Source organism: Anser anser (genome assembly GCF_964211835.1).
Source record: "Anser anser genome assembly, chromosome: 6".
NCBI lineage: Eukaryota > Metazoa > Chordata > Aves > Anseriformes > Anatidae > Anser > Anser anser.
The window spans coordinates 18,222,733-18,247,442 of record NC_139726.1 but is presented as its reverse complement, the minus strand read 5'-3'; the positions used below and the strand labels follow the sequence as shown (position 1 = coordinate 18,247,442).

General features: G+C 35.7%; 1 protein-coding gene and 1 long non-coding RNA gene across 9 annotated transcripts in view; one reads left to right on the top strand and one right to left on the bottom strand.

Annotated features, from left to right (window-relative positions):
- KCNH7 (potassium voltage-gated channel subfamily H member 7) overlaps window positions 1-24,710 on the top strand; it is a 224,487-nt gene that overhangs the window by 196,076 nt on the left and 3,701 nt on the right. For 7 of the 8 annotated variants that reach the window (XM_083840771.1, XM_083840770.1, XM_083840768.1 and 4 more), the window contains 4 exons: window positions 984-1,189; window positions 3,815-3,914; window positions 16,711-16,974; window positions 21,818-21,983. In XM_083840771.1, the coding sequence (XP_083696897.1) occupies window positions 984-1,189; window positions 3,815-3,914; window positions 16,711-16,974; window positions 21,818-21,983 (736 nt within the window). The remainder of the gene's footprint in view (window positions 1-983; window positions 1,190-3,814; window positions 3,915-16,710; window positions 16,975-21,817; window positions 21,984-24,710) is intronic. The other variant, XM_083840773.1, reaches the window with a different exon arrangement.
- Window positions 1,196-11,450, bottom strand: LOC310901398. The gene is made up of 4 exons (XR_014585764.1): window positions 7,853-11,450; window positions 4,335-4,374; window positions 2,964-3,041; window positions 1,196-2,498 (listed from the first exon to the last, which is right to left on the bottom strand). It is a non-coding gene; the product is annotated as an uncharacterized lncRNA (long non-coding RNA).

Below are 24,710 nucleotides of genomic sequence, written 5' to 3'. Positions count from 1 at the left end.
TCTACCCTTGAATTATTTTTTGAATCTCTTAGCTACTTGCTCACCCAGTTCTCAGCTTCCTTAAAAAAAAAAAAAAAAAAAAAAGGAGAAACAAGAACTACTTGCAGTAATCCAATACCCAATATAAAAAACACAGATGTTTATCAGAGAAGCAAAATCACCTGCACCCTTTCTCAGCAGCCTACTATTGCTCAGTTGCTATGACCAGTATCCTTTTCCATAAGTGCTTTCCTAGATATACAACCTCACCTCCATTTTGCAGGTATGCCCTGCAAACCTTAATTTAAAGCGTATTTTGCACTGGTCTGTGATTGCTCTGCATTTATGACAATTAGCTGAAGATTTGGGGAAAACAAGCAATTAAATATAGATGACAATTTCAGCAAACAGGTAGTGCAAATGTATCAACATTGACGGAAAGAATTGTAATAGTACCAAAATAGAAGCAGCTATGTTTAAAGACCTTCTTCAAAACAGCTTCTGCATCTTGGAAGCTTTGCATTCCCCCTAAAAAAATATAAGAACTAGTAATTTTCTACTGAAATATATTTCAAATAAAGTATGTTTCTTCATGTACATTTAACAAAATGAGATTCTAGGCAAGACAGGTCCTGGACTCTAGTGAAAGTCAGAAATTATACCTTTGTCATCATATGATTTAAATACATGAAGTTTTTCTCAGAAAGAATAAAGGAAGCTTCTTTAGTCATCCTATTTTGACAGAACTGAAGGAAAACTGTGATGGAACTAGATTTTCCTTTCACTTAGTCCAATTATATGCCTACATAATTTCATTGAGTTTACTTTTACTATTTAATAAGAACACTTTTGATTTAAACCAACATACATGCAATGGTAATCAGATTGTATCACTTCATGTAAAATTAAGTATTCTACACTGTTATCAAAAAGAAATACATCATCCAATTTAAGGGGTTATTCATGTTGAAAATAATCATCTCTATCTAATTTTCTTTCTGCAGGAAAAAATGATATTTTTGGAGAGATGGTACATCTTTATGCAAAACCAGGAAAGTCAAATGCAGATGTGAGAGCTTTAACATACTGTGACTTGCATAAGATCCAGCGGGAAGATCTACTAGAAGTTTTGGATATGTACCCTGAATTTTCTGATCTCTTCCTCACCAACCTAGAACTGACTTTTAATTTGAGAGATGAAACTGCAAAGGTACATAAAATAAGTTTTGTGGTTTTTTTTTCTTCGTATTGGGCAGAATCTATGCCACAGTAACAAAACTTGAAAATAGCAATTGAAAAACTGAGGTTAGCAAAACCAAAAGCTAAAAGCCTGAGGCCAAATCCTATTTTTAAAAAAACACATTCACCTGATTGCTCCTACTGAAGTAAGTAATACTCAGAAGAAGTCAATGAAATGATCCAGATGATGTTAATCTAACAGGATTTGATTCTATATTTAAATAGTATTAAAGTTTTAGCCAGGGGGATTTGGGATTTTTTGTTAAAGCCATGGAAAATATGTTTTTCCAGTGAGCATGACTATAGCCTGGGTCACCACAAGGGGGACTTTTGACACTAAATATAATTGTATCACCATGAAATAAATATAAATCAGATTATCCAGATTCATTCTGTGTCTAATAATACAAAATATTTAACTGCCTTTCAAACATGAATTGTTAATTCTCTTAAGTGCACCCTACTTCCTGGGAGACTAAAAGTGTACAAGGGACTTTTCAAATTTCATTCACTCTTCGGATTTACAGGGGTTTCTTGGTCTCTTCTTCCTACAGTGACTCTCCTAAGTGTTCCCTCATATCAGGCTGAATTGGCAAAATAGGGGGAGGTTTGAGCAGAAAAGCGGAGAGGCTTTTGGGGCTCTAGAAAGTTTTCCCCGGAAAGCTGTGGGGTACACTAGCACTGACCACCAAACATGGACTAAACTGCCCACAGAATGGCCAGCTTACATTTCATTATTTCTGAGATGTTTTTAGTTTTTTTTTTTTTTTTTTTTTTTACCGTACTTTAAAGGAGAAACAGAGATTCAGTGAGAAGAAGCTAGCAGAATTTGGCCTCAAAGGCTGTCTGAAAATCACAGAGACAAAGAACTCTAAGTTTTCAGTTAGAAATGACAGGAACTTCTTTGCTAATCACATGTTGATCTTTAGTTTAAAAATTTTAAATAAAAATAACTTCCAAAAAGAAATGTCATTTCTTTTTTTTTTTATGCTGAGCCTTTTTTTCCCATAAAAGATTGTTCTGAAAATCTGAAAAAATACCAATCCTATTCTTTATTTTGAAATGTACCATTTTGTGTTTATTGAAAAGTTCATCATTATTAATTACATGTGAAATACAATACAATGAACTTACAGTCTAGTGATAAATTTAAGTTAACTGAAGGTCCACATATTTGAAAAATTTCTTGAAGATAAATTCACATTAATGACTTTGGTCTTCTTAGCAATTATTTTCTGCAATTACTTTGCCATCAATGTTTTATCACTTTTTCTTTAGATCTGAGTAAATTGAAACAAATCACATTACGTTGTGATGTAGAAGAGACGAAGAAAGTTCTTGCTGCTCACATCTCTTCGAAATTTTTCAGATATTATTTCTTACTGCTGTACTAGCCACTAAGAAAAACGTCACTAGATTTCACAGAGACAGGGAAGGACACGCTCATCGATGCCTCTGAGCATGCAGAGTCAGTTTTCTCTAGCAATTCCACTTGCATTCCACTGACTGTCACAATCCAGAAAATCATCCCCAAAAGAAGTAATGAGCACATTCTGATCTTCAAAACATCATTCATATCCAGATTTGTTATCTGAATAATAGGTGCTTCTGCCTAAGCTTCTGCTTCTGTCCCCTTATTTATGTAAAGTGCCTTTTTTCTCCTGCAGTTATTCTACCAGTTAGGCACCACTTAGGCACCTTACCAACCAGGTTTACAATGAAGGGAATAAGGTGCAAACACTTACCAAATCTTTCCCTCTGCCTTTCTCCCACATGCAAATCTGTTTTCCTGGGTGGTACACTCAAGTACGGTGCACACCTCACTAGTACAGGGAAGGGAAGTAGATTAAGTGAATTCCTTGGGTGCGTACACAAAGAATGTAACTGGTGTTTTATTAGCTTATTCGTAAATTCTGCAGTTGTAATATAAGTAAAAAGAAGAATTAAATGCATCTTGTATTTATAAAGGCAACAAAAAACACATCCGTCTTCTAATAAGATGTATAGAGAAAGATACCATTGTGTTCAGCTATGAAACACAATGAAATATGTCTCTTAATGAACTGAATTTGATAAAAAGGGAGGGAAGGTCTAGAAATAATAATAATAATAATAATAATAATGAGTAAAGTGCCTGGTGCTTGTCAACCTTATATTTCCTGTTGTAAAATGTAACCTTTATAATTATTACCATATAATTAAAAATAAAACTAATTACAATCAGTTAGCACATTGCAACTTTACCAGAGAATGTACAGTATTGCAAGGAGGTGGGTTTTTTTTTTCCTTTAATTACTCTAAACTTACTTAAAACACAGGAAGCTGATAATATGTGTCTCTACATGTGAATTTATCAAGATAATTTTGTTTCACCATCACGTGGCAACATTGCCAGTTATGCACTATCTGCACAAACTTTTTAGCATTAGCATGGACCAATACCATTAGATAGGGATGGAGAGGTTGATGTAAACTGACTTGTGTAATATTGCCTTTCTTAAAGCATGAACATGATTAACAGTGAATCAACTATTGAAAACCTGCTCTTTTTATGTGGGACTAATCTGTCACTATGTTTCATATTTCATTAATCAAGTCTGACCTTGTAATAAGATCACAAACTACTAATGATACGGATGGAGATAACTGCAAACTACGAAGACGGAAATTGTCCTTTCAAAGTGAAATAGAGAAAGGTAATTAACTTCATTTCTTACATTAGACAGTACTGCTTCATTATTCATTGGTATTTCACTTGGTAATGCTGGGTACAGTAGGGTCCCATGTTGGCTGTTACTGTAGCAGGTCTTGAGAATCCAGCTGAGTAGCAGAAACACTCTGTGCATTGTCCCCTACATGATTATATATGACTAGAGGATATCAGTTTCACCTTCTCATGACTTCACACCCATCAGATCAGAGCTATTCAAACACAAAGCTACCTCACTGCCCTTGTGATAAACATATATATGTGTATACATATATATATGTATATTACCTCTTAAGCAATATCCATTTTCTGAGACATCATGCTTTAAAATGTTTGGAGAAACTAGTCTACTGGATTATTTATTAGCAGTGTTGACTTTATTTCTTCAGCAAATGTAATAGCTTACCTTCAGCTTTGCTGAACTTGATGCTAGGTAGTGTTTCTCCCTGGAATTAAAATACTTGTTTTCAGGACACAGTAGATTCCCATAGTCAGATTTTGATTAATTTGACAATGTGTAAATGGTTGTCCTGGAAACAGTTCAGGTTTTCTGTGCTTACATTCACCTTAGGGACTTTTGGGAGTAATCCATATGCAGGAAAATTCAGCGAAATATTGAACCATGTTACAGTATTCAGTACTCCTAAATACCGGGAACTGTAGGTAGTTGCTGTGGTCAGACAGTAATTGTCATAAAGAAAGCTAAATTGATACTCACAAGATTTTCATTTTTACGAAGGGAAAGCATAATTCCTTGAATAATTTTATAGTTTCAGGGTCCAATGATTTGTCTGACAAATTATTTTTTCTGGTATGCCTGTCTTTCATACTCCACAGTTAAACCCCATACCCCATACATAAAACCAATTTTAGTGTTGCAGAGTAGTTGATAATAAATGGGAATACTTCAGAGGTACATAGCAGGTATAATGCTTTATGAAGGAAGACTTTAATCCAGAGCATGGCTACTCAGAACAATGACATTGCCATTCAATCAAAGAAGCTTCTTTAGGGCAGGAAGCCAAGACTGACAACAAATCTGTCAGGAAAATGTCCCCATGAAATATTCAATCTGCTCCTCACAAAGAATCTGTTGACAGAGGTGCTTTGCCTGAATAACCTTCACATTTCTTATGAGAAAACATATGCTACCACCCAGATAAGATGGAAGTGATCTTCCATGCTGTGCCTGCTGCAGAATTACAAATAGGTTCCTCAGGTGTTAATGTGGTGCCAAGACCCCAGGCTTTTATGGTTCTTGCACGCTAGATTATGCTGAACAGCCTCTTGGAGACATTTATTTACATTACTTTTGAAAGAATATAATTTCACACAGTTTTGTCTTTGAAAATAAAATAAAATAAAATAAAATAAAATAAAATAAAGTTGCACCATTGAAAAAGAAGGGACAAAACTGGCAACAAGTGCTTTAGTCCTGGTAGTCACTGTATAGTACCTGGTAACTTTTGAGTTAGACAGAAGTGTGGTACATTGGTAGTCCACCTGAGAAGATGCTAGCATGAGAGTCCTTTGCCAAGGAGTGAGTATGCTTTTGGCCCACTGGTTTACTGGCCCTCTCTGGTCCCTGTTCAGATTCTCTGAAATTTGCCAGAACTGAAGGAGGCATCTGGTAGTCACAGACCTTCTATGTCACTTTTCTGTGTCCCATCCTACACCCTGTATGAGGTTGTGGAGTACTAGAGGTTACTACTGGATTGCAAAGTTCTGTTCTATTTATTTCAACATTTAGTACCAATAGAAGGGAGCTGCATCGTATTTTGATCCAACATAGTTAGACTATAACTGATAAATATTTGGGCATGATCCTGCAGATTGCCTTAGAAGAACTGGAGTAGAAAATACTGAGCTCCTGAACACAGAGCTGGCAAATGCATTTCTGGTCACAGTATTCTTACAGATTAAAAATGTCTCACATGATGACTTTTAACAATCATATTTTGATTTTGGAACTGTAATTGAATAGACTACAAATTGAATGGACACCCAGAATTCTCACTTTCAGATTTTGATATTTTACATCTCACCAAATTCTTATTTATTTGTAATTATTGTGGGGGAGAGTGTTGCTCATGAAAATTGACTTCTTGATGACATTTTTAATTTCAGCTTTCGACCCACTAACGTATCACACAGTTAGGGAATGTATTGTTTTCATCTTTAGTATGATCATCAGTGATTTTCTCCCTTTTGGAGTGCTAAAAATGGGATTGTGTTATCTCAGCCTTTAGTTCATGCTAGCCTGATTTGGACCTTGTTGCCATGGCAACTCCTCCTGCAGGAGTTTTATCAGGGGTTAAAGAAAATCAACACAGCTCATGCATCTGCAGTTAGTACCACTACTTTTCCAATTCCAAGTAAGACCTCAGTCCACCTGTACATATTTCCATCATTTCTTACCTGTGTCAACAAAAATTGATCTTAGCTCTATCAAGCTCTATTATAATATGCTTTTAAAGGGTCTGTGTGGTATAAGGCCACTTGAAGCAGCTCGTTCTCTGGTTTCCAGAAACAACTGGAATACCACAAGAAGTCCCTTGCAAAAATTAACACACACTACATAGCAGCTTATTCTTGCTCTCACCTAAAATAAATTCATTGCAGGACTTTCAGGATAATGGATGATATTCCTTACACAGGTGCAGGTGCAGCCTCAGCCAGTTGCCATAGATGCTTGACAGTCAGCCAAGAAATTCTCTCCATGACTGCTTGAAATAAGCAGTATTCCTGCCTGGCAGCTCCCACCAAAGCTTTCAGATTGGTTGGCAAGTTAGTCTCCTGCTGAAAACTGAGGGGCAATGAACTGCTCCATCTACATTCAGTTGCTTTGTTTAGCAGTGCAGAATACAGCCCTGTCTTGCCCATTACTCATTTTCCTCTAGTAGTTAAGTGGGAGATGGCTATTTTTGATACATTACATAGAGGCAAGAAGTTTCTTTAGCTCCCTTAGTTCTGACTGCAGATCTGATATTCCATGCTGAACAGGGCATCACTAGAGTTGGTTTCGTCAATATGGAATCCAAACATACAGCTGAAAAAATGAAAAGTAACAGTCAGAGTGCCACCCTAGCAAAGTAAGCTCACTGAGAGCTTGAAAACTTGAGGCTTTGAAAAGACTTTTCTGGAGTTCAAGCACTAATACTTTTATCAGTGCCTTGTTCAACTTTTTGTTAATGTTTGCTCTAAAAGCTTCACCTTCTTGGGACTGTCTCCTATTATTCTCATTAAAAGCTATTCTTTGCATTTAACTTTAATTTATGTAGCCCATAGCTGAAAGCTATCAAAACCCTGGACCTGTTCTGAGCACTCGCACATAATTCTTGTGAAGCCCTAGAAACAACCAGATAGGAAATCCTTTCCCAGGAGAAAACTGATTTGAGGCTAAAACTACACCAGTGATAAACTCAAATCACATCTGCCCTTTGTTCTTTTGACAGAGCATATAAAATACTTCAACGGTAATATAAAACTGGCAAATAAACCAGCATGGACATACTACCTAGGAATGTAACGTTGACCTGATTGAAATAAACCCTAACTCTGGATTTTTAGCTCTAATCCAAAGACAAGAACATCATCTCACAGACTCTAGCTGAGACAATGATACAGTCTCCAGCTGAGTTATATTGTTATATTAGGAACCAAAGATTCAGGTAGCTAACAATACTTAATCTTCAATTTTCTTGCCAGCTGGCTCAGGGAACTCGTAACAAGGAATTTTTATTTCCATGGATGTGATTTTAAAAGCCCACAAAAGAATGTTCTTATGAAATCTTATGCACTTGCCCATGTTGACACAGTCTGTAGCAATCAAATATAAAATGCATTCTGCAATGTTTCATTTTAAGTGCATTGTTAACTTCCATTCTTATCCCCTTCCCCCAGCTTAGACATTTAAATGCTTACTTTACGAATAGATGACTCAGCCAAGCACTGTGCTTTGCGTCCCCAGCAAGAAAGTAGGGTAAGATTCTGGACAAAATTGGAAGCTCTTACTTAACTGTGTTAAACTATTAGCGTTTTGCTAATGAAGTCCACTTGGGCTTAATTAGAAAAGAGTTTCTAATATTCAGCCAGAGTGTCAGGTGGTTAAATGAGCAGGGAGCAACTAATATCTAGGCAAGCAGCATATGGCTTGGAGCAAGATTTCATGTCCCTAAAATCTTACCTTCAGCACAAACCCCCTAACAAAATGTGTATGGTCATCAGAGAGCTCATCACTGCAGTTTTCCATCTGCTCCTATTATTGTTATTGTTATTGCTGTTACCACCGTGCCTAGGAGCCACCTCAGGGACCTTCTACAAGAGTCTTGTTTCCATGAGTTGCTCCCAGAGAGGCTGTTTCCAGAGGCCAAATCTGATCAAAATGTTGTATGCAGTCATACATACCAGTAGCCATCCTTTGGAAAAAAAAAAAAAAAAAAGTAATAATAGTGCTATAGTGAAAGCTGTGTACCTTGTAGAAGAGAAGAGGATTCTAAATTTGACAGAACTGCTTTGGCCTTTGCCCTGAATTCCTTTTCAGATGTGTGTTTATACACCTTTGTTTCTGATTTTTTAATTGTATCATTATTTCCTGAAGTATAAATCAAAAATTGTCCTTACAGTATTATTTAAATACCATTAAAGTTGATACAAAAACACAGGAAGGAAATTCAGACACAGGGCTGTCACTCCATTCCTAATTTATCTTGTAATAGAAATGGCACAAAAGAATAAATGAACTTTTAAATTCTTGGCTTTTTAAATATGTTTCTTATTCAGTTATTCAAAACTACCTCCCTTCTTATCTTAGTCCATTAAAAAAGATAAGGAACATAGATACTTATGGAATGGTTATCTAATCTTTAGTTCAGGATAGTGGGAGGTTTCAGTATTTTTTGTTCCCTGTTTCTCAAATCATCCAAACCTTCATAGCTTGGAGAGGAAACACACCAATATACACATTAATTTACCAAACTCTCACAAGCAGCACTGAGACAGTCCAGGAATTCAAACAGCTTTCTCCGGTATACTTCAGTTCCTTTACTGTGACTATACAACCTACTGGAACCTTTCAGTAAAATTGCCAGGATTTGCTATAATGATAGAATGTCACTAGTTTGTATCTTTAGCTTCACCAGTGAATACTTAGAAGTTCTCAAATTAAGAATGAAACTGGAATTAAAGGGTTATTATAACATTAAAAGTAGTCATAGAAAATTAAGAACTTTAGATCTTTTTACAACTGAGGGGAGAAAATGTTTAACTTTCCTAAGATACCACCAGTAGCCTACTTCTTACTAGGAATAGGAATCTCCCTCCATCAATTCTAGATAGACACCATTTTTTTCTTTAGTGTTGGTCAAAAACCACACAGAGATTTCACAATACATTTTGTAAATAGGGGTCCTAAAGATAGATATTTGAAGGGAACCATAATAAGTAGAAATGAGGAAGAAGGAGGAAAACAAGTGTGTGCTAAAGAATGTAAGGATCTTCTTCTTGAGTTTAGGTGGAAAAAGAAAGTGTATGGACACTGGATGTGAGGTTAGGCAACATGGGAGGACTACGGAGTTGCTGTTCACTATTGTATAGAGATAACTCATGCCACCAAAGCTCAATTAGAGTTGAAGCTGGCCATTACTGTGGAGGACAATAAAAAGTGTGTTTTTTTAAATATGTTAACAGCAAAAGGAGGACTAGAGATAACACTGCATGAGGATGATCACCTCACAATTAGGGACAAAGCGGAGATGTTTAGTGCCTTCTTTCCCTCTGTCTTTAGCACCAATGAAGAGCTCTGGGATCCCTAGAGCCTTGATTTGGACTGTGACTGTAGGAATTATAAACTCCCAGCCAACCCTGAACTTGTGCAGGATTTGCTGCTTCAGCCGGTTTTCAGCCCAGAGCAGAGCAGGCTGAGGGGAGGCCTCATGGCGGCCTGCAGCTCCCTCACGAGGGGAGCGGAGGGGCAGGCGCTGAGCTCTGCTCTCTGGGGACAGCGACAGGACCCGAGGGAACGGCATGGAGCTGGGACAGGGGAGGGTCGGGCTGGGGGTTAGGGAAAGGTTCTGCACCCAGAGGGTGGTTGGGCACTGGGACAGGCTCCCCAGGGCAGTGACCTGCTGGAGTTCAAGGAGCATTTGGACAACTCTCAGACATATGGTTTGATTTTTGGGTGGTCTTGTGTGGAATCAGGAGTTGGACTCAGTGATCCCTGTGGGTCCCTTCCATTTCAGGATATTCTGTGATTCTATGATTGCTTTACCTCAGGTTTCAGGAGCCATTGTAAGTTTCTGGAATTGTTTTAGATTTCAGGGTCTAGCAGGTCTACAGACATCCAATGTACTTAGGTGAAGAACAAGGATTTATAGATACAAAAATCCATGTTCCTGGTAGAACTTTGGATAAATTCTTTCTGCCAGCTTAAGAAATATCTTAAGGAATGTGTGAGCGCCTTTAAAAACTCCTGTCTCTGTCACATTCTGAAAATGGCCAAGCTTTGATATAACTGTATCTGCTTCGGAAGATTATTTTTGAACCAAAAAAATCCCTGACGGGAAGAATCTGTTTTCACTTATTCTTTGCTTCACCTAAGTTTTTTGGGAAATTATGGTGTAGAAGGGCATAACTGTATATGATGTTCACAGAAGGAAAAATGGTGGTAAAATAGCCAGTCCTCATCTGATCATAAAAATTTGGAACTGTTGCTAAATTAAATTATTAATGAATATGTGATGACTTCACGGTTCATTACATTGCTCTTTTTTATTTCTAAAATTTAGAATCCTGTGGTCTTCAAATGTGAAGCAATATCTTTGCCACTGAATAGGCAGCATGGTTTATTACTTCCTTTAATTATAACTAAAAAGCTGCAAGTGTAACTTTCCACTTATAAAAGTGAATTAAAATGCAAGTAAGCATCATATTAGAATACTATGCAATTATTTATATTAGCAAAAGCAGATAAAGTATCTGTGAAAGGCAGCCTTTATATTAATTCTCTCACAGTACTAAGCATTATTATGTTATTATATGTAATATTTAAATAGGTTTCCAGAGACTTTCTATACAAAGTACACTACAGATTTTACCTTTGTTTTCAAAGCTTTAGGGACAGCTGATTTTCCTGACCATACCCAACTTCTATTTTTTCAGCTGAGACTATTTGGGCAATATTTAGATCTGAATTCTTAGGCTTTTCAATACATGTTTTGTACAGCTCTCAAACTACTTTTCTTCTCTCAGGCACATCAAATTTGTGGTTTTAGTATTCAGCTGTCATGCATATAAACCCATCCAAAAAAGTAATTTCCTAATGCAAATAATTATACATTCAGGTAACTTGAACAGTGCTATAATCAATGATGTTTCACTGAGGAGCAGAAAATATTTCTAGAGATACTACATTTAAGCATTCTGACCACTTCAAGTTTTAGTTAGGAAGACTTTATGATTAAACTTCCCTTAAAAGTTTTTGCTTTTTGTCCTTAGGGATGTTTGGTATATTGGCAATGGGCAGATGTTGGAGCAAGCTATGCTTTCTGCAAATACTCAAAAATGTTTATGAGGGCATCAGTTCTCAGTTTCTCTGATCACCAGTCATGACCTGAGATGTTCATGACAGCAATAGAAGACTCTGTCCTGAAAACGGACAAATTTCTCATCAGCTGAAAAATGGTAGAGTGGTTTGTTCAAGTTGTTCATCTGGAATTGACTTTCATATAACCTTTCCTAGGACATGGTCCTTGTCAGGACACGAGTTGGTGGCTGGTTTTGGTGTAGACACAGATGTCACGATATGCAGTGTCAGGACTCTGACTCTGAATGTAGGTCCGGTCAGTTCTGAGAAGGCAAGAGCTCAAGCATTCAAGATTTGTAAACATCTTAGGTTTGTTTAAGGGGATTCATGGTAAGTTATAGTACTTTTTGAAGGTTGAAAGGGATTAAATCTATAGACAAGGCCAAAATTGGTTTTCAGACAAAGCTTTTAGTAGCAAATCTGGAGTAGTTCTCATTTGAAATGTTGCATGCAAAACGAAGCCTAGAATTTTATCTATGCTTGTCATATATTTGTAAAGCTTGTGGGCATCACATCCTTCTCCCATTGGAAAAAGAAAAAAAAAATCCATTAACATTCTTTTACTGTTTCCCATAATAATGTTTGCAATTCAATACATTTTTTTCTCTGAAGATCTTAAATTCACTGAGATTAAACAATAAAGATTTAATAGAACTTAAGGATTAAATAACATTTTGAAGTATCTCATTGGAAGGCCTTGTATGAATGTAATATATAAGTAAAAATACTATTTGCAGATTGTGTTAAGAACCAATCTGAAATACCCAAGTCAAAGAAAGGATGGCAACGTGTGCAATAGTGCCAAGTATCTTGTCTGTGGATTTCATTGTTACAATACTGTATCTTAAAAGAATACAAATTAATTTTAATTTTTTATTTTATTGTTAGATATGTGAAAAAGATTTCAAAAATGTATACCTTTTCTGCAGCAAAAGGAATGACCTGACACTGAGTCATTTTTTGTTTTCATGTTCACAAGCAGTTTCCTCCTTTTTATATTCTTCTAATACCTAGTCTATCAGAAGGTACACAGTCATATTTAGCAATGTACTCCATTCCAGTCATATTCAAATAAGTATGAAGTAAACAGCAAGAAAAATGAATTAAAAGCATTTTAATTAGCAGTTTAGTAATCATAAGATCCCTGTTTGGCACTCTGTAGAGCACTGCAGCCTGAATGCAGCTTGAGTAGACTTTTCTGTAATTGCGCTGCATTATATATCAGTACTGCTCCACAGTACCATTAATTTTTGTTATTACATAAATATTACTTACTAACTATATTGTTATTACTCAGCAACTTATAAATTGCGAAAAGATGGTAATTCCAGGAATTAGGATTACCATTTTCCCTGTCTGATTCTAGGCTGTTCCCCATCTACATCAAGCAGTCATCTGCATTTCCTGACAGTATGATAGGCATGGTTTGAACATCAGTGTTCAAATGGTATATCAACAGCTTTTGATTTTTGGACATCTTTGAGATTTTGCACCTTTTCAACCTGTTTGTGGTGTTGTATTTAACATGCTATCTGAAATGCTTGGTCACTGACTTTTCACTACAAATATTTCCTACCTTTGGTGCACGAGTGGGCACAACCTAGATGATTCTGTGATTCTGTGATAAAGCATTTTTCTGCTCTCTGACAAGATAACTGACATTTTTTAATTAAAGAACAGACAACAAGCAGTCTTGCTCACTAGCAAATATTTTGTTCATATGTAGGAAAAACAGATTGTCGAACACAGGAACATTTGTGAATATCACAAAGAAAGAGCTAGTAACAGTTGAAGCAAAATACTTGCTGGGAATCTGAAGATCTGCAGCCTTTTGAACAATCAACCATCTCTCCTTCAAAGTCACAGCATGCATTTCTTCTTACCAAGGGACTTACTTGGTGTAACGTAAAATGATATGGTAGGATTTTTCAAAAGGATAGGACAATGTCATGTCTGCTGAACAGATTTATAGTTATACAGATAATTTTAATGATAAGGATTATGTGTCTTATGGTTTGGGATATAAATTGCTTTCTGCAGGGGTGAGGAAGTCATTCACCTCATTTCCTGTGCAAAATTGAATTTGTCAAGGCATATTATGGGGCTTTTTATTGGATGGCTGAAAAAGGGAGTTAAAATTTGCCTTCTTCTGAAACATTAGGCTACATAGCCAGCCTAATTAAGTATGACAAATTCCAGTTAATGAAATTACAGTAATATTAAACAATGCTGCTCCACATGTAATAGATTACTGACACTTTCACCAATATCGCTTGTAGCAGAGTAGTATGTTAAGAGAAAGTCATCTAAGTTCATGGAGACTGCCACTGTTTGAATAACATGAAACTTCAATACTACAGGCTGACTATGGCACACATAAGAAACTTCCTCGACCTCTAGTAACCATCAAACTAAGCAAGGTTTTATGCCAGCATTTCTATAAGTCTATGCCATAGCTGCATTTCATTGCCCTCATGACAACCTTGTTTCTTCCCTTCCTTTGCTAGTACAAGCGCAAAAAGCAGGACACAGACCTTCTAAAAATTACTGTGAAGGATTTGGAATTTCCAGGCAGCAAATGTCAGATGACATTGCCCGTAAATTTGGCAGGTACCCAAACCACATAACAGGCTAACGTGAGTCCCATAAAGAGTGCAAATGATGTTTGTACATGTTTGTTAAAGCAGAAAGTTACAAAAGAACCAGCTTCAGCAGAATATTTTTCCTAGCGATCAGATTTAGAGTGAAAATTGTCTTACTAGAAAAGGAAAGAGGAAGCACTAGTATGAGGGGCTTTTTTTAATTATCACAAATTTTTTTTTTTTTTTTTTGGAAACAGAGAAGAAAGGAGAAGAGAATCCTTTTGAAACCTCATGTCTGTGTGACAGAAAATGAACTTATCCATACACGCGTATAAACAGATACAAAACTCTTCTCTTCTGGAACATTCATTCCAAACCAATGACTGGATTTCATTAGAAAATGAAGGAAAAAATGGAGAAATTCACACTCTGAATAAAGCACTGCTTAGACATTATTTATAATATCTTTCCACTAAGCTCCAGAGGCACTGCTAATTGGTTGATCTGAGGTGCTGAGCTTGCACCTTCATCAGGTCCTGAAGAGTCAAATGAAAAAAAGCAGTTTCCATTTTAATTCCTGTTCTAGTTGCAGAGTATAATGGGATTATTCTACAGACAGAAGAATCTCTAGCATCAAATAAGAGTCTTCAAAAATGAAAGCAACTTTTGACTTTCTGAATACATCCAGATGGCTAGCAGATAAAGCAATGGCACTAAAATAAAAGATGCATATTTTGAAATAGATCATCTGGTTAAAAATTATTCCTCGATTTAAATGGGCAAGACCTTACATTCAACAGATCTTCAACGTCTTTCTAATGCCAGTGAGTTCATTATATCAGGACAGCATTTGGAAAAGAATATGCTCTGTTGTTCTGAAATAGATGCAGACTAAATGCAGGGACATCGATTGAATTACCCTGCTTTTACAGCAGTGTAATTGTTAGCAAAATCTGGCTTCTTGTTTCTAGATATTTTACTATTCCATGAGTATAACAGATAAGACAGTCTGCTATATTTCAGCTACTATACAATTTTTTTCATTAGAGTCTCAATGACCTCCCCTTAAAATTAGTTCACTGATTGATTTGTATTCCACAGGGTGCTCATTACAGCTACTGTTAGTGCACAAAATCCCATGAACATAAAAAATTACCCTAAAAATGGCAATTTCAAGCTTTCATTATAAGGTCTTTTTCACAGGTTGAAGTCAGTCAAGCAGTAAGTAATTAAGACAATTTACTGTAGCATGACTGTATGCATTTCACTATATATTCCCACAAGAAAAGCCATGGGAGACATCTACATTAGAATTTTCTTATTAAGCTTTCTTTTGCTTTTGTACTATTTTGGAGAAGGGAGATGCAGGGAACATGGGACAACTACACAGTCTGAACATTGCCCAAGTACTTTACACTGCCAGCCGATTTGCTTTTGTGTTGATGTCTTAGCAGTATCAGAGTATCACCAGTACCACTTACAGCCGGTGATCCTGTTTACCAAAAGCCAAATAAAATTACTTCAGTCTAGGGTTGTGTTAATTGCTCCTGGAGATTCCAGAGGGTGTGGTTATAGGAGACCTGCCCTGGTATTTTGTTGACCATTACCTGCCCTCACTGCTCACAGATGTCTGGACTCCTGCAGAGTGGTCTGTACAGATATGGCATTCTCTTCATTTGCAATAAAGAGAATTAGATAATGCCACAGTTTCATTTCATTATAGTCACCAAAAAAGTGACTCATATAGTCTCAAAAGAGAGAAAAAACCTAGAGAACATACTAAATGTTGTATTAACCACTACTGTGGTCTGTAAAGACTACACACATTCCAGAAATATGTTGATTTGTAATTAGCACAAAGCAGATGGGAAATCATGCTGTCTCCCCAGGAAGTTAATGCAAACTAGATACAGTATTTATATGTTGTTGAGACTACCCTGCTAAAATGTGTTTTAAATAAATAACAGAACTGGAATTATCGTGACATTTCAGTTAAAAATAGGTAAGACCAAATATTGAATTTGAAATTAGCTTCAAGTTTATGCTGAAAAGAGGTCGGGAGTTTTCTATATTCACAAATGATCATTCTTGCATTTAAATCCTATTTAATTTGTACAACATGTTTTGTAAAGGCTTTATATCTATATTTTTATTTACCACCTCTTAAGACTACTGAACCTGCTGCTCCTCACTCCAGACCTTGAATGTAATTAATGAAAGATTCATTCTGAATGTGATTGGTACTTTCCTACCATATATATCACAGCTTGTATATTTTTCTTACTCAGATGATTGGATAATCAGAGAATTGCAATTAATTCAAAAGGTTAAGAAATTTGGGCTAACATTAAAAGTTGTTTTGAGATGATCATATGAAGACAGATACATGCAAATGTCTTCTGGGAATTTAAGAGAAATATAAATCTCCTCTGATACAAGAATTAAAAAAAGGTTTTAAAGTAATTTATTCTAATAGGTGGTGAACCTTGTAACTGATATATGAATAATCTCCATCCTGTGACCAGAATAATCTAGAACAGTTTCATGAACTAGCTTCATGAAACTGCATATTTAGTTTCATGAACTGCATATTATACACAATTATTTCTATCTAACAGATTATTTCAAAGAGAATGATCAGAATGATCCTGAACCCTCAGGGGACAACAACAGATATTATCAATCTATTAAGAAACACTTTGAGGAGAAAAAAAGTGGCTCGTCATCCTTTGTGTCCTCCATTGAAGATGAGCAAAAACCCCTGTTCACTGGGATAGCTGACTACCCATCTGTAACAGAGAAAACCACAGAGGTGGACTTTGAAGAAATGGTTCATGCAACAGAAGAAATTCTTATTGACAAAAGAAGCAATTCTTGCAAAGGTAATCTAATTGGTACAATTTTCTAGAGTTTGAGTAGACGTCTTGGCTTGATTATCAAAAATAATTTTCTTAATGGTCCTGATGATTCTTTACATAATAGTCACTTTTGTGTTTCCCAAAAGATTAACAAGAAAGACTATTTTAGATCAAAAATATTATTTCCCAAGAGGATTGCTATAGTTTGACACAATGGCTGTGGGACCAGATTACAGAATTCCAAAGGTTCACCTATTCATCTTGTAACTGACTTACCATAGAAAAGATTTTTAAACAAAATCTTCAAAATTGTCAACTAGTGCTAGACCTCACTAAGTGCTCATGGATGAAAACTACATTCAGAGCAGTAAAGAGTACTTCCAAAGGAGTTTGACGTTCTTGAGTTGGGTGACAGCACAAAATCCTACATAAGGGTTAAATAAATCTAAAGGTGGTCACGCGCACACACACAAAAAAAAATAATTGTTTTCAGATAATTATTACCATTCTCTGCATTGACAATGCACAACCAAAATTCAGTGAAAGAAATTCAAAATACCTTGAAAGAATTCTATCCCATTTGGCTGTACATGTTGGTTAAAAAGAATGCTATTACATCACAGAACAAATCCCAACTTCCTTAAGCAAAATATAAGAACAAATATTTGGCCTTTTGTATATGACAAATGATCAAAAATTATTAAGCAATCTAAGTTAATTTTACATAAAGTTACACCTAATATACTAAAATGCTAATTTTCTCAGTGATGTGAAGGGAAATTAATGAAAAGCTCCAGATTAATATACAGCTACAGTGTTGTTGAAAGTTTGCTTGTGATTATTTCAGTCTGAAGGAAAGAATTACATATTTACCATTTAATGCTGTCTTCCCCCTAAGTTTGTTTCCATTTAAGGCGACCACTATTCAATAAACTTTAAGCTTTTAAGTTATAATATTAAACTATGCTAATGATTAAACAGGCCAAACAGTATTTTTTTTTTCTTTTTAAAGGTATGAATATGTGAAGCCTGGTCTCCTCAAGTTAGGACTATATAAATTTGCACCTCATAAACTTGTTGCTTACATACTGAAATTTGAAAGCTTACCTTTCCCCAACCAGTAGCCAGAAACATGTCCTTGTAGCTATAGCAATGTTTTCCAAGGCAGCCTATTGCAGGTTTTAATTGAGCTAAATTTAGCATGTATATAGGTTACATGTTTTGATTAAGACACATATTTTGTACTCTAGCATTTCTTATAATGTGTGTGGAAGTTCATTACCCTTCTTGCAACTTTCATAAAATCTTCAATAAAATAAGATCAGCTTTGATTAATGTATGTTTTAAACTAAATTGTTATTCCTACTCTTATAAGAGATTGGTTATATAATACAATAAAAGTAGTTATAAATATAATAAAATTTTGAAATAAATTCTAACTGTATGTATGCATCTTTATAATCTACATATATTATGGTAGCCTTAATATAAACGCACCTGTATAAAGCTACTGTAACTGATACATATTTAGTTATCTTTAGTTTTAAGCTTCATTCATTACTGTTGATAAACAGAAAGACAACTAATAGTAATTAGTTGATAGCAGATAACGAGGACAGAAACTTTATAAACTTCTTTTCATAATCCTGAAAACTAGGTCTTAACATTAAAACATATGTCTCTTTTGAGGAGATCTGATAATTTTTCCATAGCTGCTAATCTATATACTGCAGAAAGATGCTATTTTCTATTCTCACTTGGTCATTATTTAGGCCATAAGATTGGTTCATTAACTGTTCAGATGAACCAAGTTACATATTTATTGATTTCTCAGTCTAAAATTCTTCAAGCCATAGAAGACCACAGCTGGTTATAGAGTTGTAACTGCTGTTCAGTCTTTCTGAGGATACAGGTGTATGTGGAAGTATCTGAAGTATCTTAGAACAGTACGATTCTGTATCCACAAGAGATAAGTCAAGAGTCTTGCTTATAGGGTATGAACTAATTTTATAATTTGAGTGCCAATTCACTGGCTTTGTCACAAATTTAATGTTTATTTTAACAGTCTACAAATGCATATTCTGGGACAAAAACTATCTGTGATTTCCCTGGGATAATCAAAAGCATTGAAAAATATGAGATTTTACTGAGTGAATTATTGTGTAAAATAGCCAACAATATGGTTTTGCAGGCCATTAAAAAGCAGTGAAATGTAAGGCCTATATTTTTAGTTTCTAATCCTGAAACTCACTGCTTAAAAATAATTCCACTGGATTTACAACATCCATTATACCCACAACCACAGTTGAAAAATTTACCCCTGAATTTGTCATAGCTTGCTCCATTCACTTTGCTGAGAGCTTTCCAACTTCCTTGGACACCGCAAATTGTGCCATGTGTGCCCACTAAATCCAAATTACATGCTTCTCTGACATTGTTTTCCTCTTTCTATTGGCTTAAGTGGGCTGAGAACCTGAATAGGTTTCTCTGTAGCCAAGATGAAATCTCTTTCCCCTTCCTTCTGTTCAGTGCATAAAATCAGTTACAGGTCATGTCACATGAAATCCAAACACTCCCTACAGCTCCAGGAAACCTTCTACCACCTGCTAAACAAAGAGCAGATAATGCAGTAAGCACCTATCTCTTCCTCCTCTTGGAGTCATGTAGTGAGAGCTCCCCTTCCTGACTAATTCTACTTGAAATACTAAATCTGAGCAGGAAATCTTTTCCTTTCCTTTCTTCTTCTTCTTTTTTTTTTTTTTCCTGTTTCTTTACTTAGATAACACTGCTTAAAGATGTGTTTGAAAAGGATTAGCTAATAGCATTTAGACAAAACTCTCAACATGTCACCCACACAGGTTTTTTTTTCTCTTTTCTTTGAAACATGTCTCTGGCTTCTATGGTTGCTTAGAAAAAAATCATGAGTGAGAAATGAATGTAACCTATGCGGAGTTATCAGCATGCAGTGCCAAAAGAAGTGTTAGGAGAAGCTCTGAGCAAACCATTAAGGGACTACTGAGGCGTGTGGGATTCACATCCAACTGCTCATACGACTGAAGCTAATGCCTTATAAGCAGTCAAGGTTCTTCTCCAGCTGTACACTGAAGCACCAGTCTGAGCCCAATAAGAACTTTTAACGCATTCTATAACTTCACATGGTTAAATAATTACAAATATGAACCTAATGGGAGTTGTACTGAACAAGTATTAAAGTTTCAACAGCCTTTTTTTTCCAGAGCAGAGGAGAATCTGAGTGGTACTAAGCAATTTTTGACTGTTTATGTGACAACAGATTGAATCAAAGTAACAAAGACTGAGGATGGGAAGTAGTATATGTAGAAAAAGCACTGTTCGTCCTAAATATGTCACCTGTAGGGTCTGCAAAGCTCACAGCAAGATCTTCATTCTATATCAAATAAGGGTATGTACAACTAATATATCCCATGATAAATAATTTGTAACGCTTCACCAGTTTGGTGAGCAGGAAAAAAAGCCTGAAACTGAGAATGTAAACTAATTAATAAATGCACAGAGGTGTAAATTAAGCAAAGAAGAAGGGAAAGTAGCTCAAACCAGAAAACTAAGCAGAAGGAAGGAGTGCATAGTAAGTTGCAGTGTTTGAACACAGAGACCTAAAACATGGGAGGGCTGGGACCTGGAACAGTCATCGTCATTTTTTACAATGGGATGGAGGTAAATAAATACAAAGGACTCATATAAAAACTAGACTTTTATATACTGGTATATAAAATATACAGGATTAGAAGGGGAATTAAATTCAGCACACTAGCTGAAACTGTAGTAAGATCGTAATAATGCATTTGAGTTTTTTTAGCTTAAAGTAATTTACTATCTCTACCTTAATACCAATTTTTATCTGTACTTCAAAAAATTTTTTTTTTTATCATGAAGCTTCATTTAGTATTAAAAGTGACCTATGACTGACCTAGAAATACAGAACATTTCGTTCTTTTAGGAGTCACAGATTATTAAACAAAATGAACTGGCACCTTTCACACCACAGTACTATAAGAGTCTCTGAAAAATGCTTTACACACCAATATAAGGGTTGGGCTGGAGAAAAGTGATGCTAAAACTACATCAACGAAAATAAATTTCCTTTTGAAAATAATAAACAGTATCCCTTTGTAAGCATTATGAGCTGCATTAGATGGCCTCTGTCTCAGAGAAAACGTATCACACTTTACCTTGTGAAGAGAAGCAGTGTTACAATTACTAGTAAGAAAGGCAGCTAGCAGAGGTCTCTAGATGAGACATTCCAAGGCACTGTAATGCATACCAAATGCTGTAAATGCAACGCACCAAGTTCTCCCTTTAAACCAAAAAGCTAAACAGTAAATACATTTCAGTAGCACATTCAAGGGCAAGAGAAGAGGTTCTAGCCAGGTCTCTGAAACACACAAATAAATTCAAGTAAATAATTTAGGGTTAGTTTAGAACAAACACTTCTAATTTCAATGAAAAATGAATTGTTAAAAATCTTGAGAAAACTGGGGGTTCACTGGTAAAATAATAGAAAGAAAACCAATGAAATAGGAGGCATTAATTGGCAGAACTCTGATGCTGACTGTACAAAGCTACTTTGTTTATCTACAGCTTCAAAGTATTAGCATGTTGCTATCTTTATGTTAGAAATTTAAAATTTTTGGATGTGTCCACTATTATCTTTCCGCAAACAGTGGTAAGGAACAAAGACAATTCAGGCAAATTGTCACCATACCAAATTGACTTCCAAGGTTTGGGAAACACTGGTAAGTGGAATGCTTGGTGGGTGCCAATCCTCTCTAACAGCATGTATATAAATCTATACTTTTTTATGGGTTTTGTTTTGTTTTGTTTTCATCAGATATTGCTGATAAAAGAAACTGGGAGGAGAACATCAAGGAGTACCAGGACTCCCCAAGTCAGTCAGCATTACCCCATGTTACATGGGGCATCTGCGATACTGAAAGTGACTATGTATATGGTGAAGTGGAGAATCGATTAGATTTACTTCAAGAACAACTCAACAGGTAAAAACAGAGATATGATAAAAATATATTTGTGAAAGGATACATAATTCAATGGATACAAATGATACCACAGGAGGAATGAATTTGCTCAGAAAGTTTCCAAAACCATTCATATCTTTGGAAGTTCAAAAGTACAAAAATATGCGGGATGGGAATATCACTTTGTTATCCATATAAATTCATAGGAGCCTAAGTATCACCTAAATTCAACCTTTTAGATTCCTGGAAAAAAAATGGGAATGATGATTTAAAAATTTTTAAATCGCTGCCTGAATAATGTCACTTACCTCTAGGTACCTGCATTAGTGACTCTGAATTGCCATGCTGAAGAGCCCTTCTCCTCAACTGACAGGCAGCCTAAGAGTCCAACTTTTTAACCAAGAAACCTTAATGAGGCACCTAAACTTGTTAAATGTAAATCTCAGCTGGAATGCCATTTCTTCAGCATTGATTCCTAAGTTTTTCACATGTCCACAGAACAGAAATTTTCAGCATCTTCAGTATCTGAAGTATTTTTTTCTTTCTTGAAGTCCCAAAGTAAACCAACTGCTTTCCTTAAAAAGAGAGCATTTACATTACAGGCAAGCTTCATTTTAGGTGCATTAACTTCTTTTGCAGCTGTCTCTGTAATAAGTAAGATATGGAAGTATGCAAAGGCAAAATACTTAACACCTGTTACAACAGAAAATGGACATTTTCTTCATCAGAATACATTATTACCTCACTTAATAAAATGTCTCTTCCTTCTTCCCTCTTATCTTTAATATATTGCTCTTTCCTGGCAGCTAAGCAACGTAGTTTATAGCGTATTAAAAATATAGTTACAGAACTTTGATCCATCATACACTATAGTTTACCAGGTAATTTCACTTAATTTTAAATCACCCTATGCTCAGGTCTTTAGCTTCTTTATTATTTCCAATATTTTTCCATGACAAGTACTATGACACACACTCACCCCAATTGTGCTTTAGTAGTCTTCATTGGCATTCTGTGCTGTAAATTTTAGCAATCAGTTTAAAGCCAGGTTAATGGTATAGTGCTTCCTTCATCTACTATAAGCCAATCAAAACACAGTATTTTTCTTTTACGAATACTATAGAGTACATTAAAAAGACATTTTTCACTTGCAAGCCTAAATTGCTGTAATTTCTAATTGCAGTAGTCAAGTAATCCAAGGAACCGTAAATGTCACATAGCCAAATATCTGCATGATCCCTATTAACAGTGGGAATTAACAGTCTTTCAGTTACATTTCCTGAAATCTTAAGCTCTTAAAACTGAAATTATATCTCAAGTTTACCCAGTTTCACCAAAACCTTACATAAGTTCCCAATATTTTTGAGTGAGAGAATACCATTGTTACTGATAAACTGAGATTTAAATCGTTATGAATTTTATTAAATCATTTTATTCTTTAACTCTTTTCATGTTTTTAAAGCTTTTCATGCTTTCAGAATTTGGGGCCTTGCTGGATCTTCTATGAATGTAACAGACAATATTCTGTCTGGCTTATGTCAGATCTGACCTGCTGGACTATAAAGTAGGGTCACATTTTCCTGTCCTTTTCCATGTCAAGTCAGAGGCTCAGCATGCTACTCAAATTATTAAATGGACATAGAAGGCTGTAAAGCCACTGTAGCAGGACTATTACCCTAGCACTATCTCTCTTATTCATCTTTTAGCCATTGGAATTTCATGGAGACTGTGGGCCAAGTGCCTAAAGTTCTCACGTCTTTTTCTTTGGGTGGCATGACATGGACCTTTTTTTAAATTCTAAAGAAAGGAGGGAGAAGATATACATGTGATAATGAAATGATGAATAAGCAGTACCAGATGTACTCTTTGATTTGAAGTACTAGGAAATCGCGATCAAGTGCTGACAAAGTAAGAAGCAAGCCATTTCAGAGTTAATTCAAAGCAAAAGACAATTGCTGATACAAGTCCTCCAATGCTAAATCCCTTTTATCAACTGAGATGGTAAACCTCAAGTTTAGCAGACAGAAGTTCTCTGGATGGTGTCATGCTGCTGCTGAAGTATTTTCCCCTGTGGCATCAGCATCATGCTTGTGTGAGATCAGCATATTTTCAAGTAGCAAGCAACCCAAGAAGGCAAATAGTGCGTGAACTGACTAACCTCGGGGTTTGGGCCTTTCATTATAGGAGCTGATGCCACAGAGCCTGCTTCTCCCAATAAGGAAAGAAACAGCATCCTAAATATCCTTTGGGCATATCTTTCAGATTAATTTCATAGATGCATTTATAAATAAGTGAAACAGGTGATGGACTACTCCAACATTAAAAAAAAAAAAAAAAAAGATCCTGGTAAAAGCAAAGATCTGTCAGCAGCAGGATCAATTCTGCTGCTGTACAGAGCCCAAGTAGTAACATTCACATTAAAGGCTGCTGACAAAGATTTGTTTATTCTGTCAGAGGATGAGTTGCAATACAGAAGGCTGTATATCTGCATTACAGTCCATCATAGCATGTCTGTAGCCTTCCAGCACCTGGGGAGGCACAACAGGAATTACTTATTGCTGAGCTTGTCAATGATATTGGTAAGACCATTTGAAAATCAATTCAGTGCTATGCAATTGTAAGTATGAACAACATAAGCAGCTTAAATGTTTCACAAGTCATATAAAAATTTATGGAAATTGGAAAAAAGAAAAAAGCTACCGAGTTTGAACATCAGAAACATATAAAGTAATTCTATGGTCTGTATAA